The 15,852-nt window shown below is 34.3% G+C and overlaps 3 protein-coding genes across 18 annotated transcripts; 2 read left to right on the top strand and 1 right to left on the bottom strand.

The window, feature by feature from the left end:
- Positions 1 to 194: 194 nt before the first annotated feature.
- On the bottom strand, positions 195 to 4,406 carry LOC101055604 (Hop-interacting protein THI110). The gene is given in 5 exon segments (NM_001279304.2): positions 195 to 350; positions 476 to 694; positions 1,084 to 1,425; positions 3,892 to 3,975; positions 4,142 to 4,406. Coding segments are annotated over 5 exon segments (1,011 nt in total). The 5' UTR covers positions 4,352 to 4,406.
- A 1,409-nt stretch (positions 4,407 to 5,815) lies between these two features.
- On the top strand, positions 5,816 to 8,537 carry LOC101262502 (uncharacterized). 7 transcript variants are annotated; one of them, XM_010320575.4, is made up of 6 exons: positions 5,885 to 6,023; positions 6,107 to 6,263; positions 6,662 to 6,726; positions 7,453 to 7,825; positions 7,899 to 8,203; positions 8,284 to 8,537. In XM_010320575.4, the coding sequence occupies exons 4-6, from the start codon at positions 7,484 to 7,486 to the stop codon at positions 8,393 to 8,395; spliced, it is 759 nt and encodes a 252-aa protein (XP_010318877.1). In that variant the 5' UTR covers positions 5,885 to 6,023; positions 6,107 to 6,263; positions 6,662 to 6,726; positions 7,453 to 7,483; the 3' UTR covers positions 8,396 to 8,537. The 7 variants fall into 7 exon arrangements, with proteins under 7 accessions (XP_004236077.1, XP_010318880.1, XP_010318877.1 ...); XM_069295303.1 differs by having other exon boundaries at positions 5,920 to 6,023; positions 6,164 to 6,263; XM_004236029.5 differs by lacking the exon at positions 6,662 to 6,726 and having other exon boundaries at positions 5,816 to 6,023.
- A 1,488-nt stretch (positions 8,538 to 10,025) lies between these two features.
- On the top strand, positions 10,026 to 14,744 carry LOC101263300 (uncharacterized). Of its 10 annotated transcripts, none has more exons than XR_740725.4 (6): positions 10,028 to 10,542; positions 11,257 to 11,357; positions 11,861 to 11,958; positions 12,830 to 13,035; positions 13,701 to 13,822; positions 14,408 to 14,744. XR_740725.4 is itself a non-coding variant. In XM_069295302.1 (5 exons), exons 1-5 carry the CDS (start codon positions 10,140 to 10,142, stop codon positions 13,255 to 13,257), a joined length of 954 nt encoding a protein of 317 aa, XP_069151403.1. In that variant the 5' UTR covers positions 10,026 to 10,139; the 3' UTR covers positions 13,258 to 13,407. The 10 variants fall into 10 exon arrangements, 5 of the variants coding, with proteins under 5 accessions (XP_069151403.1, XP_010318883.1, XP_004236079.1 ...); XR_003246105.2 differs by having other exon boundaries at positions 14,401 to 14,744; XR_740723.4 differs by lacking the exon at positions 14,408 to 14,744 and adding an exon at positions 14,244 to 14,328.
- Positions 14,745 to 15,852: the final 1,108 nt, after the last annotated feature.

Below are 15,852 nucleotides of genomic sequence, written 5' to 3'. Positions count from 1 at the left end.
ACACCAATGTAAAATGGGAAGGTAAACTATAAAGAAGGAAAAAAGTGGGATTCAACAACACTGTTCAGAACACAGCACATTACTAACTATTTATAATGCTTGAGGAATTTACTGTCACCATCAATTATTTAAACAACATCATTTGCATAGTAATACAAACTTATAGTGGACAATTTCCCTATTAGAATCCATGTTTATGTTCTTAGAACAAGTGACTGCAGATATAATCTTGCTTTGGCAGCTTCGGAGAAAGATGCTTCATCTTGATTTTCTTTAGCAGCAGCAACTGCTGCAATATAAGCTTCTCTTGCCAGCTCTACTTCCTCCATTCCTAGTTCATTTGGCTGATCCTGTACAAAAAAAAATCTGAGAAATTACAATGCAACATAAAAAGCTGAAAAGATAAAATATATCACATCCTCAATTATGTTACCACAACATGCAAGAAACCAGGTGAAGGCAGTCATTAGCTTACCGTTTCAATGTTCTTGTCGCATAAGTAAGGGATAACATCATAATCTTCAGCTAAAGTCCTAGAATCATTCTTTGTCAATTGTTGTACAAACTGCATGAACCATGCGATTTCTTGCCGCACCACCTCTAAATCTTCCTGTAGTTTCTCCACTTTCTTGCTGGAAGTCGTAGCTTCCCATTCTAACTTCTCCACAGCTGCTTGCTTGTCAGCTAGCTTAACCTAAGAAGAGCAAAAAAGAAGACAACAAGTGGATTCACCCATCAAATTATGGAGACAAGTGGAAATCTGAGCACAATCTAAGTGGTGATCTAGTAGTAGGAGTCAGTCTAAAGGTGCAGTAATGTGAAAATGAACACCTCTGGAAAATTAACCATCACATATTTAGCTTGAAACTTCTAGTTGGCATCTGCTTCGATACTGAACAGAAAAGTATGGATATGATTATATAGCTACTGTATAACACAGGACCAAACTTGAGCTAATTGGCTAAAGAGTAACTGAGAGACATTTAACTGAAGCCACACAATGGCTTTCTAGAAAAACTCGCATCTCCCCTTTCTATTTTGTGATTGGGGTTGGAGAGGGTGCAGAATGACATCAAATATTACCTTTGCATCAGATAGTTGCACTTGAGTCAATTTAAGTAAAGACTCCTTTTCTGCATATTCCTTCTTCATTTCATCTAGTTTAGCATAAATAGAAGCCATTTCATTCTTTGAGATCTCTACTTCCTTCAAAAGTTCATCTTTCTCCAATAATTTCTTTTGCAAATCCTCCACTTGCCCCCTCAAAGCCATCAATTCTTCTCTATCTTTTTCTGATAAATACGACCTTGAGGAAGGCATTGAAATGTTATCAGAGCATCCATCTTGGTCAGCACCAACATTTTTATTTTGGTCCCTATGTTTTTTGTTTGATTGAGCTGCATTCTTTCCCTTTGTTTCAGAAGTCTGCAGCAGTTGTCAACGTTAGCACATGTAATGGACCAAAACAAACCAATGCTAGTTTGCAATCAAGAGATATGCAAGCGATGAGAGGTTAATTCAAAGAAGAATATGCAAGCAATGAGAAGTTACTTCACATACACAACAAATCCAACTGCAATGCCTATAGGAGCATCATTTTGATCAGTTTCAGCTGAAACAAATTTGACTTGTTATTTATTGTAGCAAGTTGATGGAATGGCTTGACCTACAACCTGAGAGAAGAAATGGAGCTGGAGAAGGGAACTGGTACATTAAAGGCATTTATAGAGTAAGATATTAAATCCTTTTGATGCAAACTCTAATTTAGTTTGTTTAGAGGAAGCAAATTTGATTTGTGCGCATGCACGAATCTGAAGGATGCCTGGCATTATCGTTCCACACAAATAGTAATTATCCACTAAATCAATGCAAGTGAAATTCCAAGAAGGTTTATATTCTTATTTTTTTCCATGCACTGGTAACATTCACATTTCCATTGCAATGGTAACTAGCATTTTGAACCTTGTTTTCAAGCCTCAAACTTTCCATCTTTTAACCATACCCTAATTTCATCCAAAAATGGATGACCACTAACAATTTAATCATCCATCGTAGTAGTCAGGACAAGCTAAAAATCTGGCATAAATAAACAAGCAAGACCAAAAGCATCTCCAAGACAACCACTTGAAAGATTGAACACCAATGAAAGATTAAACACCAATGATGAATACAGGCAAATACCTGCACGAAAAACTGACTTCTATGCATAATTAGCATTCAAAAAGAACCTCATACACTGTATCTAGAAAACAAGCACCCTACATAAATGTATAATAATTTACTTTCTTAGTACGAAGATACTAGTTGATAGAGCACACGGTGCAGGTGGCTTATAGGTCAATGAAGTGGGTTGAGAACTGAGGTCTCATTTTCAAATGCCAAAAACAAAAAAACTAGGTGAGTTCTTCCCATCTGTAGTAGCCTTGGTGGATAGAGTTACCTGGTATTGTTACTGGTGGAGGTGATAGGTATCCTGTAGAATTAGTGGAGGTGATAGGTATCCTGTAGAATTAGTCGAGGTGCCAACAAGTTGGTCCAGACACTATGGTTGTACAAAAAAGACTAGTTGCTAGAAAGAAAAAGTGTTTTACTTGCTACAATTTCATAAATATATTAAATAAAAGTGCGAAATGCAACTTTCAGAGGGATTGTAAGGAATTGCATAAGTAACAATCCGATTCTAGTTACTTTATTGAACTTTCTATGATTTGCTTGACTGAGATGTCTTCTGTCTCCCAACAGATTTTCTCCATCAAGATATGACAAATTAGACTTCAGATGAACATAAATCTTTAGTCAAAAACTAATCTTATGACTTCTAAGAACTGTATCAGATATATGTTTCCTGTCTAGATTGTTTGCAATTGACTGTGAGGTACTTTGGAAGAGATTCTTTTGCACTGATTGCAAAGTGGCAATACTGTAACACCCACACCTCTAGTACTTCATCTCGATCTTTCTTTCAGTTTGAGGGACCTTCCAACAAAAAAACTTATTTCTCATAAAGTGGGATCATCCAAACACCGTATTAGCCTTCAGTATGAGGACAAAGCTAAAATTGGGATAGATTAAGATCCAAGAATACCCCATGCCTGGCAAGTGTAGAAGTTCTGATATCTCACTTGCTTACACAGAGACATACAAAAAGACAAAAAATGGGCCCAAATAAAAGATATTCTGTAGAACGCAAACTTTGACTGTCAAGGAGTCCATCACACTGAGAGAGCTGGAGACCATAATACAAAAGGTTCCATGTATTCGATAATAAATCTGGGTCTATATTGCTGTCAACCTGGAAAATAGTTTGGTAAAAGTACTCTTAACAATATTTGAATATCTAAAGCAAACTGCATCCTACTTTTAACTTAGAAAGCTACTGAAAAGATGTCAATAAAGGAAAAATACTTCACAAAATGTGCTCAGTATAGAATTTGAAGCATTCTGTGAAAAATGGATGAAGTTCTTACTATTTTTTTTCTGGTATGACGCTATGAGCAACCTGAAAGTTGATTTATGCATACAATAACCATAAACTTTCAAGTTAACATCTCTTTGCAATTTCAGTCCAAGGTAAGTCAAAATTCAGTCCACCCGGACTTACTTGAACCTCCCAATGCTATCTATAAAAGGCTGCAATTTCTATATCCTATGAAAAATGGTGCCAGGAAGGTAAAGCATTGAATAAACATAATGTTATAGGAAAAGTTTCCAGGGAACTGGGGTTTATTAATTGTTGCTTCTATCTATCTATCTCTCCCTATATATATATACAAACCATTAAAAAAACGAAATTTACCCTCGAAAAACTGCAAGCAAGTTGAAATTAAATCATCATTTCTAGATTTTAGACTAAAAATATGCCCACTAGGGGAAAGTGGGAGAGGGAATTACCTTCTTGTAAAGAGACTCCCTTGAAGGCGTTTTAGTGTAGGTCATTGATCCCCTTCTAGTAAATGACGACTTCGCCTTTCGATCCTGTAAAATCACATGAATAAAATTTCAAATCCACACCCACTTCAAGATCAAAAAAACAACTCGGGACAAGCAAAACTTTACTCATTCTGTAATTTTAGAAATTCAACATAATACACCAGATAACCAAACTGAAAAAGCAGACCCAGAAAGGAAAAAAAAGGATTACAATGAGAGATTGAACAAGAGGGACGATCTGGACGAGGTCATTAAAGAGGGTACGGTCAACAGTTCCGGCAGCCGAATTAGAGAGAGAAGAATCAGTTCGCCGGAGTGTAGGAGAGCGGTCCTCGCCGGAAAGCCAAGAACTGGAGTCAGCTCCGGCACCGAAACCGCCATTGTTGTCCTGCAAATCTAGCAACTGCTGAGGCTCATACATTGTCGGATTTGTCGATTTCTGAGAATATTGAAATTTGAAATGCTTTTGGTTCTTCTTAGACTTTATAAAAGGAAATATTCACTAATTTATTTTTTTTGGCTTTTCGAAAATAATTTCATTTCAATATGCTTTAAGGGACGTTACAACCAAAAAGAAAGGATTAATTTACTAAAATACCCATCAATTTCTAGCGAATTACGCTTTAATCTTTCTATCTATTTGCCGGCCTGCGCCTTTAGAAAAGAAAAATGAAGAATTAGCATATTTTTGTAAATAGATATTTTGCAAAACTTGTTGACATGTTGTTATTAATGAATTAAAAAAATGACAATCGTTACTCGAAAATCAAAAGTAAATCATTTCAAAAAATCACAAACTCATTTGCAAAAATAAAATATTTTATTTTAAAAATTACTTACTCAATCAACTCAATCATTTTTATCAAAATATTTAATAATTCTATAGGTATTTAAGGATAATTTTTCGAGTAATATTTCAGTGATTTATTCTCGACGGCTTATTAATGTAGTAAGTTCTACTTGTACCTATCTTAGCTGCTACATTACTAGAAGTTCCCAACTTTAGATTTAATAAATATACTTGGAAGTCTATGATTAGGATAAAAAGTTGCTTGGGATACGATGCAATTTTTGGTTATAAGAAATGAAAGTGATTTTTTACATCAAAGTACGACTAATTCTTCAGTCGTATCGAGAAATTTAACCTTGAAAGTGAAACACTCTCTAACAAAGGTGACTTCATATTCAGAAAAACTAAAACTCGAAATTTCTTATTAAACTACAAACTCTTGCTGATGAAAGTGAATTAAACTTGTGTAGATATATTATATTTATAACAATTTCGAGACCTCAAAAAAATAAAAATATTAATTAAATGTAATTGTAATATATCACTGATGCAAAATATTTTTTATTATTAGCTTAAATCTAAAACAACCACGCACTTAATTCTTCCAACTATATATCATTTTGAGTCATCTCAAATATTTAATATACAATTTCAGTAATCATCTAATATGACATTATTCCTTCCAAGGGTGAAATACTTTCTCTTAGAAAATCTGACAAAACATGAAATAATTGAGGAGGTCTATATGAGTTAACCCTCGTCTTTTATATATATATTTGTTCAATTCAAATATCAAAATGAAGATATTTTAGATAAAATTATAAACAATTATTTTACAAATAAAATGACCTAATTATGTTGTCCCTAGTACGCGATACCAAATTAAGGACCCCTACAAACTATAATTTCATATTTTAGAGAGTCAATTAGTATGAAATATCAATTCTATGATTAAAAAGGTTTGCACTACTTCTAACTAACAAAAACTGCTATCGTCGGCTAATTAATTTAAGCATTCCCCACGCAAAGAATTGTCCAAAAAGTGCAAGTGAAGGATTAATTTCTTATTGACACAAAACTTAAACGTAAACCATTAATTTGATTTTAATAACAAATTGCATTAATTGTAATACCAAATAAGAGAGTATGGATTTCCCTATAAATCCACCTTCTTTTTTCCTAATATATGAAATTGATAATAACAAAGTGATTTTTTTTTGTGTTATCTTCTCCACCAATTTTCGAATTTCTGTATATGTATATGGCTTGTTTGCAGGCTGCTATCAGTTGTTGATTAAAAAAGGTATTTTTCTTCGTTTATTCAAATCTTCATTTTCCTTGTTTAAGTAATTTATTTGTTGTTGTCATGAATATTTATTGTATTAGGAGATGTAGTTGTGAATAATCAACGATTGTTGAACCATCATTTCTGGGTAACTCCAGAGGCATATATATGCAACACACCAAGGGCGTGGCACTAGTGGTAGTTGATCGAGAGCTACGAGGTCTTACATTCAAATCCTAACAGACAAAAAAACATTAGGTGATTTAACTTCTTTCCATTTGTCGTAGTCTGTTGGTGATAAGTATCCTGTGTAATTAGTTGAGGTGCACGTAAGCTGACAGGGAGAGCAATTATATATCTGCTGCAACTGCTACATGAGTATTTTGATCATTGTGAAGTTTTCAATCTAATAATGTGCCTTTAATAAAATGGCATAAAATAAGAAACAGTTGAGACCTTGTAATATAAGGATTAATTAAGGTCATCTACTCTGCCTTAGTAGTTGGTTCTCCCCTTTCACTGGTTTGGTTTGTTGTTTGGTATCATATTTTTCTACTTCTCCATGCTTTTCTTTTTTTTGTAATCTTTATTACTTCCATTCTTGACTTCTTGGTGGTAGCAAATGTTTGGATTTAGTGTTATTTATTTATGTGCAGATTATTTTTTTCCATGAAGATGTATGTCATTTTCTGGTGATGTTGATATAGCATAAGCCCTCATGGTATGTCTCCTATGATCTATGCAATAACATGAAATTAGTTTGTTAACTAATATTCACCATTTTCAAACAAAATCAAGACGAAGAAATGATAATTTTTCTTAGCTGATTTTGACTCATTAGTGTTCTCCTTTCGATCAACTCCTTGCTTCTTGTTGGCTGCTAATCTCTTAACTGAACTTCATATGACTTAAATTGTATATTAACCACACTTTTTCTTATTTACTTGTTATATTTGCAATATTCTCGAAGCTAATACTCAAATCAAACATTCATCTATCGTCATGTAGACATAAGCTGATGTTCCATGACTCTGAAGTCAGATTTTAGCTTGTTTTCCTTTTAGTTTTTGGTATATAAGATGGATTCTCGGATGAGTGTAAGTAAGACTCTGATCTTCCTGTAGACATATGCTGATGTTTCGTGACTGATTTTCTTTTCCGAGTAAACGTTGCTTGTCATTGTCATGTCCATTCAGGAAAAGAAGCATATGAAGCAATAAAATTTGAACCTTTTATGCCTAAAGTTATCTTGAAATATCACAAAAGAGTTGGTGACTTTCGCGTTACAATGAGCTTTTTTCTGTAATTTTGGTGCCTTGTGATGAGCTCAGTCTTCCCTCAACTTATTCAATATGATTCAAGCTTTTCTTTATGTATGGTGCTGTAGTTCTTTCATGTAATTAAATGCTGTTACGCTAGAACATAACAGTTTTTTAATTCACTGCAGAGAGATAGATGCAATGTAAACTCTGAATTATATGGAGTGCAAACTACCCGAATTAGTTGTTTATCTTCAAGACAGCAACCATCAAGTTTTTAAGGACATATATATGGAAGGAGAACAATGTTCTTTGGAAAATTGTGAGTTGAACCACCATAATATTTATTACATGCTCAAGTATGAGCTTGACAACAGGGCAGAATTAGGGAACAGAGTTTCTGAATCGTACGAGGGTATTGTTAAGAAGTTTGACGACTCAAAAAATCTGTTGATGGAAGGTAAATCGGATACTGAGATTGCTGATGCCATTTCCTACAGCCGCGATGTTCCAAAACAGCCGAGTTTGGACAGAGAATTGGTTGATCAAAAAGAAAATCAGGTATTCTCTTTATACTTCACAGTTCCTGAATCCTGACTTGTTCTGTTTCATATGCTGTTACCTCTTTTTATAGGATCAAGAGCTGAAACTAGTCTCGATGACGTCTAAGTTTGTCTCCAAGGTAGCATGTTGTAACAAAAGTAGTATAGCAGATTCAATTTCTAGAGAAGGATCAGCAAATACAAAGGTTGAAAACAGCACCAGTACTGGAGATGGAGTGCCAAGAAGTTTAGCGTCATTGTTTGCAGATCAGAACACTGAAAAGCTTACAGATGGTGAAGACATGAATCTTGTTGTCTTAGCAACAAAGCAATGTCATGATAACATCTCTATACGCTCGAGTAGCACCAACAGCACAAAATCTTTTGCCTTTCCTATGTAAGTTTTTCTGCTAAACTATTCTTCACACTTGACCTCAATCTCATATTTTTACCGAGGTTTAACTCTTTATCATACAGACTAACCTCAGAGTGGCCCGGCAGCCCTGTCAAGATGGTGGCAGACGATAAGAGAGAGTTTCAAAGGCGAAGTTGTCACTGGAGAACGTGCTTTGGTTGCTGCAATTTTTGATTTATTTAGTTTCCGGAGTTGTATAGCCGTTTCTTCTACTTGTCCATCATATTCCCTCTTCTTGGTGTATTAGACCATACATTATACATGTTGAAATATTACTGTGGACATTTAGCAATCAATTGTGATTTCATTCAGAAAAGATGTTTACAACTCAAAGTAACAGGTTTCAAACTTTTTGATTGCGTAGTCATAGTTATTGTGCAGATAAACCTCCATGTTAGATAAATCACTGCACTGAAGATTCAGAATATAATTATTAATTAACTCAAAGTTTGTCGGGATTGTTCTTTCTCTTGATAGAATAAACTCATAGGTAGTTTTAACCAGTGACATTTATAGGATTTTTCATAAGTCATGTCACTATTTAATAAGTGAGCTAATGAAAGTGTAAGAGTAAGAAAAATGAGGCTGAGAAAGTTTGAACGACTTAACCACTAAGGCAATGCGCAGCTTTGTTTTCAAGCAGTGTCCTTCTAGCTTCTATTTTTGTTTTATTGTTATTTATTTATAACTACGAAAATTCATCTAAGCAGTATGACAACTAACACTATCAGGTGAAGGTAATCAATATCGTTTATATCTATCAGATTAATAGGACTTTTTCAATACGTGATACAATATTTCAATTTGCGATAAAATTATTAAATTTATTAATAAGAATGAAAAAAGGTCAAATATAGTAGAAAACTATGCAATCGACACGGGATGTACTTGGTTCGATCCGGTACCGTTTCGATTCATTCCAGTTTGTTCCGTTCGGTTGCCATGGAACGGGACATCTTGAACCGGAACACAGAACGGAACGGAACGGAATCGAGGTTTGATACCGATATACCGATTCCAGTTTATCTCGATTTATTCTGATTGCGATTCGTTCTGGTCCGATTTGGTTTCAGTTCCAATTAATTAAAGTTTATTAATTAATTTATATTATATATTTATAAAGTATAATTTATATTTTATATTGAATAATAAATACAACCACCCCCCTATTATCCTTATTTTTATTTAATTTTTTAAAATTACAAATTTTAATTTATTTAAATTACAAGTTATAATTATAACTTATAAATTATAACATATTAATAAATAATAAATAATAACTTATAAACTTCAAAAGATTTAAATCTTAAAAACTTAATTAGACTTAATTAGACTTAACTTGTAAACTTAATAAGTAAATATTTTTACAAAAATATCTTTAAGTTAAACTCAAGTAAAAAATTACATTATAAATTTAAAACCTATTAATTTGAACTTAGAAAAATTAAAAAAAAACCATATTTTTGTTATTAAAAAGAATTATTTTTAGGAATAACTAGGTGTGTCATCCGGTTTATCCCATCTCGTTCATTTCGATTCTATTCGGCTATATAGTGGGACGGGACGGATAGTCATATTCGTTTCGATAATTCCGATGCGGTTCATCCTGATATCCGTCAACGAATCGATCAACTCATCCCGTTCTGTTTTGATAACCCCGCTCAGATCGGTTGTCCAGTCTTAAATAAGGGTATGCAGATTAAAATTTTATGAAAATTTCATAAATTTATTTCCAAGTCAATTCTCTTTCATAGCTGCACCTTGTTACACGCTTCCACCGCAATATCGTAGACTTCACTTCTGGCTATCATTCCTTATTATTTGGGTACCCTGAATTTAATAGATATAGCAAAATGAATATCGGTAAATTCCATTTTATTCATTCACTATTTTTCTCATACTTCCAAATAGTTCTTTAATGGATTTGTGGCTAAAGGCACGGAGCTTCGCGGAGGAAGCTGCTAAGCGATCACAGGAGTTCACCGTAGAAGCTGCTAAGCGTACACAGGAGCTCAGTATTGGCTCCGCTAAGTTGTCCGACATCGTTTCAGAGGCTTCCAAGCGTTCAAAGGAGATTGCCGCCCAAGCTTCTAAGCGTTCTAAGGAGATCGTTGCCGAAGCTTCTAAACGCGCCGATCAGATCAAGTTTCAAATTCCCGCTGCCGCTGCACTCTCTAGCCTTGTCGATTCCTCAACTTCTCCTCAAACTGCTTCGGCTATTACTACGCCGGCTGATCTTGAAAAGTTTGGAGTCACTGACGACTTGAGAGAGTTCGTTAAGGGCATCACTAGGGATACATTCCAGAATGTTCAACTTCAAGGTACTTGTTCTGCTCGCTTTCTCGCTTTCTCTCTCTGTCGCGTGCTCATTCTAATGCATGCATTGCTACCAGCATCTCTGGATAAAAATGTAGTACATTGTCCTATTAGCAGATTGTTATCGTTTAATTTGTAAGTTTATTCATTTTGTGTTGTGCTTAATCTGCAAACCTGTAGTGAGTTTTCGTGTTTGCAGATTGTTATTGTTTATTTGGATGTTTATTCATTTTATTGTGCTTAAACTGCAAATTGGAAGAAATCAGATCTAGCCGTCAGCGATCTCTCAATTACCAACTATTTTCGTGATCACGGTGGAAGGGGTGGGGGGAGTACTTTAATTTTGGACACATTTTTTGAAGCTCAAGAAGCTTTTCATAAGCGGCTATTCCATAAGCAATCAGAACAAAATGAAGATGTAATTAGTTACTGAATTTTCTTGCTAAAAAACTTTCCACAATGTGTTGACTCTATACATACTGATTTACCAAGGTTAAGTCATAAGTTAAGGTGAGAATTCGTATGAATTTACGATGCTTTAGTAATAAAAGCATGTGTGAAAACATGTGTCATGCTTCATTGGTTGGAACAAACACCGAGTGTGGATAACTGTTCACCAATTTTCATTTCCTTGTTAAATTATGTGCACCTTCTTTCGATCTCTGGAGTCATCCATATGAGAAGATACTGGCTTAACTATAACGTCTATCGGTATGCAGATGAGTCAGAGATGTCTGATATTCCTACAGTCGCAAACATTAGGCAGGATCTTACAGAGTTTCAGGAAAAACATGCGAAACTTGTTCTTTCATCTGTCAAGGTATGACTCTCATTGTCATTACCTGGTCAAAGTTGGCATAGAAAAGATCTCTAGTTTCTTATATTACTTAATGGTGCTTAATCGAGGTTAAATAATAAGGCATCTTGACTGTCACTTCTCTTATGGTCTATTGAGTTTCAATAACTAGTGTTGGTCATATTTTTGCTGTTCCTAGTGCTAAATCTGACTTGTTACATCAATGTAGATCATAGTTGTGTTGAGGGCTGTGCCCTTTCAATGATAAAAGTTACATTTCAAAAATTGTGATGAAGGTTACTGTGTTTCACTGGACCTGCTCGGTGGAAGAGTTAATATACTTTTTCAAATAGTTCTAGCTCTCTTTCTGTTTTTCCCATTATAACCTTTTTGATTTGAGGGATAGTTGACAGGGATCAAGCTGTTGAGAATTATGTTGTTCTGATAAAGATGAATTTGGCAGTTAGTAGATCTAAGTCAACTAACAGCATTTACATGTTCGTTTCCCTTTATTTCTTTATGTGCAGGAAATCTCAAAGTTGAGGTATGAGATATGCCCACGCATAATGAGAGAGAAAAAGTTTTGGAGAATCTACTTCATTCTAGTTAACAGTCATTTAGCACCGTAAGTATCTTTCTGGAAAAATAATCTCTTCTTCCTTGAATGTGTTGCTTATTTTGTATTGCTGGAATATATTGCAATAACATGAACCGATAATTAAATATCTATTTTGTGCGTTGTTCTGTAATTTTTGGGTAAAGACTTTGTATAAAAATGCTGCTGTAATATCATTTGGTCAGGATTATAAGATGAGTTTTTGTCAAGTATTTAAGAGAATATAGCTATTGTTAGACCTTCAATCATTGAAACAGATATATGAACTGGGCTGGTCATTTACAGATTACAGCTTTCTGATCTTTCTCATTTCTATAGAACTGTCAAATTGTGTGTGCTGAGCTAATACTTCCTATTAGTTTCATAAAATTTGATCATATATCTGCATGTGCAGATTTTTCCTGTTAGTTCAGTGATGAAGTAGGAAAATTTATAAGAAGATAGCAGTATTATTGAGGATGCACAGTGAATTTAACTCTGTGAATGATGATTTTAATGGAAGCTTCCTATTTCCTTGCAAATCTGAAGAAGCATTTACAGTAAAGAGCGCAACTTCTTTACACCATTGGAAATCATATACCCCCTATGTAAAAATTTGTTTGACCTATTTTGACTTGGCACAGAGTTTATGAAAACAAAGAAGACTTTTGAATCTTGTGGTATTAAATTAAAGATATGTCAAATATACCAAAAACCGAGTAGTCTTGTGGTCTTAAACATGTCATGTGGAAAGTTGAAATTAAAAAAATTGCTACATTTCTTTTGGAACGAACTAAAAAGTAGGCCAGCCTAGTCACAAATAGTTGAACATGCATTTCTTTGATTTCGCTCTGGTTGTTACTTGTTAGCTTCATTATTCAATCAACTACATTTGGTGCAGGTATGAAAAGAAATACATGGACGAAAAGAAAATAATATCTGCTGAAAAGGCAAATGTCGAGGACGCCAAGAATATTTCATCAGAAGGAAAAACTTCTGAACCAGTGACCGGGGCAACAACCCAGGCAAACAAGAAGGCAGCCTCATCAACTGCTGACCAGGATTTGGATGTTTTTCTTCTCGGAGAGGAAAGTGATGAAGGGCCAGGTACGCTGTTTACCATCTCACGTTTTTGCCACCTCGTGTGAGGAGTGATAGTATTTAATTTATTTGTGGAAATTAGGAAAGGTACTGTTCATCATCCTTCTTTGCTCTCTGCCCTCTCCCACCAAAGAAAACAAAGAGAAAAGAATAATAACACACAAGTATTCTGAACCTGCCATCTTTCTTTCTTTCATACTCTTCCTTTACTGTACTGTAGACCGTTGACTAACTAAAAAATGTATTTACAGTTTCAGTCGTTCATAATATTGTTAGTCTATTTCAGTTATTTTAATCGGCAGGCTGTCCATTTGCCCAATCCTGTCAAGATCACCATAATCAGTAGTCAAATAGTACAAAGCTAGAGGACAACTATGTTACGTGCTTAAATCCAGATTATCATCTATCCTTGCTGTCATCTACTTTATGGTATTTGTGTAGCATTTGAGGACAAATTGTACTATAGGCAAAGATGTATGTACACATAAGAGATGTGAAACTCAAATAAGATGACCAAATCAAAACATCATTTATCATAAAAAGAAGACCAGTCACAATATAAGAGATGGTGCTTTCTTGCATCCACAAATTGTCAGTATATATTCTCTTTCATTCATCTGGCTTTTGTTCTCCAAGCAGCATTGATCTAACTGCTAGAAAGTAGTCAACAGGTCTGCATATTACAAGTGATCACCTGAGAAGTCTTTATTTATTCCTCAGAAGCTAAAGATTTATGATCTGATTACCACCAACAAGAAGTCTCGGTTTATTGGTCTTGACAAGCTATAGATAGGTGAGCATGGTTTTGTTATTCGATATAACTTTGTATTTTACGAGTTAAATTTTTGTATTCGTCCACTCTCATGACATGCTGAGATCATAACTAAGTTAGAAATTTGTGTTCTGGTATAGTTATGTCAACCATGTAATGATGTATATTTTTTTTGTGAGAGGACGCTTACTATATGTAACATATTTGAACATCCCACAAACAGTGTACAAGGTGGATGTTTCGTCATCTCGTTTCACAAACTTTTCGTTCTTGGGAGGGGGACAGTTGGGTGACATGCTCCAGTACTCTAGTATTGGAACATGAGGGTTTTCATTATCGTCTTGCAACATTTGAATTTTCTCCAGCTCTGTAAATGGATTGTGCTTTTAGCATGTGTATATCATATCAAATGGAATTATATGTTAAATGCCCTTGTTGTTAGGTTAAAATAATATAGAGATCTCACTTGGAGAACTTTCAAGAGTATTTGACCAAGTATGATCTGAAAACTTCAGCTCGAGACAAGGTGTTATGGTGTACTTGGAGTTCTTTCTAGTAGCTCATTCGGATTCTTAGATTCTGATGACTTTTTGTGAAAGCCTGCAGGAAAAAGGTGAAACAGCGGCTACTTGCTGCTTCGAGAAGTTGAGGTTGAAATCGTCAGGAAGTTCACACATCCATGCATGATATAATCCAGCTCATATGAAATAGGCATATACTCGCTTACTTGCTACCTTCCTCTGCATGCATCTTGTCCATTCCTTGAACCTTTTTCTTTCTTTTTCAACTTTTATTCCTTTGCTGGAGCTGCAGAAGATAAGGTAGGTGACTGAGGAAGTCCGATGGTACGTAATGCTGTTCGTTTTGGAGGTGTAAAGTTAGAATTCTTTTAGTGACCTTATTATTCACTTTTTATTGAGTTGTTGGTTACTTTTTAGTTCTACATCACCTGCTCTAAGTATAGTTTTAAAGTTCCGGCTGCATGTTGGATTTCAATGCTGCCTAATCTTTCCTTTCTCAAGTTGCTGGTATTACTCTGAATGTAGTTTTGTTGTCCAGCAGCTGCTTCTTCGACGGTCTTGCTGCCTGAAAAGGGCCAAATTATTCAAAGTTAGTTTTGGATGTCAAATGTAAACAAAAATAGAGAGGATGAGTAAAAATTGGAAGAGTGATATTTAATGAAAGCATATTATTACCATCACCTTTCTGATAAAGACTACAAAAAACAGATTAACGGACACACAATAAAGGAGTACATATTATTTGAGCGGTGTATGTGGGTAACGGTAAGTGAAGTTGCTGCATTTAATTTTGTTGATATCCAGTGGACCACTGGAAGGTATATGTTGAAAATTGCCAAAAGTTACATGAGAAGTACATAGGTTTGTCATGCAACGGTTGTTCCTTTCTCAAACATCAATTTAGTTTCAGTACTATATACTAGAGTGTATGATTGCCTTTCTTAGGAATACAAAGTTCAAAATTAGTATGATAGCTGATTCTTTGTCTGGGGATATCTTTTACCATGTCAACAGAAAGTCTAAATTTTCATGCTAACAATTAATCATGTTACACACTTTTTCCAGAAATGTTTATGCAAAAGAAAAATATATAAATGTAATAGTTCTATTGAACACAGAAGTATTAATTCTTACCAAATAACTTCTATCTACCAAAAGTAAGTACTTAACTACTTGTTTTGAACTTTTTATGTGTAAAGGATTCTCAATGATAAAAATATATTATATATACGTTATTCTTCATTCTAAAAATAGAATAATAAATAATATATATATATTATATTAAGAAAAGTCAAACAAAACAAGATCTTTTAAAGAATAATTGCAATTTTTTCAGTAGCATCTCAAACAGAATAATTACACATGTTCATGCATGGATATGTAGGGCGGCGGACCTAATTTTCTTCGAACCTTGGTTTTTATTTGATCAACATAATGATATGTGTTAATGTAGAATTTTGAAGCAAAAAGTTTTTTTTTTCAATTACATATTATTCATAGGATATTATTTGAAATATGTTTCATTATTAT

The sequence above is a fragment of the Solanum lycopersicum genome, chromosome 3 (assembly GCF_036512215.1).
Source record: "Solanum lycopersicum chromosome 3, SLM_r2.1".
Lineage (NCBI taxonomy): Eukaryota > Viridiplantae > Streptophyta > Magnoliopsida > Solanales > Solanaceae > Solanum > Solanum lycopersicum.
The sequence above is the reverse complement of the archived record's forward strand: the minus strand, read 5'-3'. Positions and strand labels throughout refer to the sequence as shown.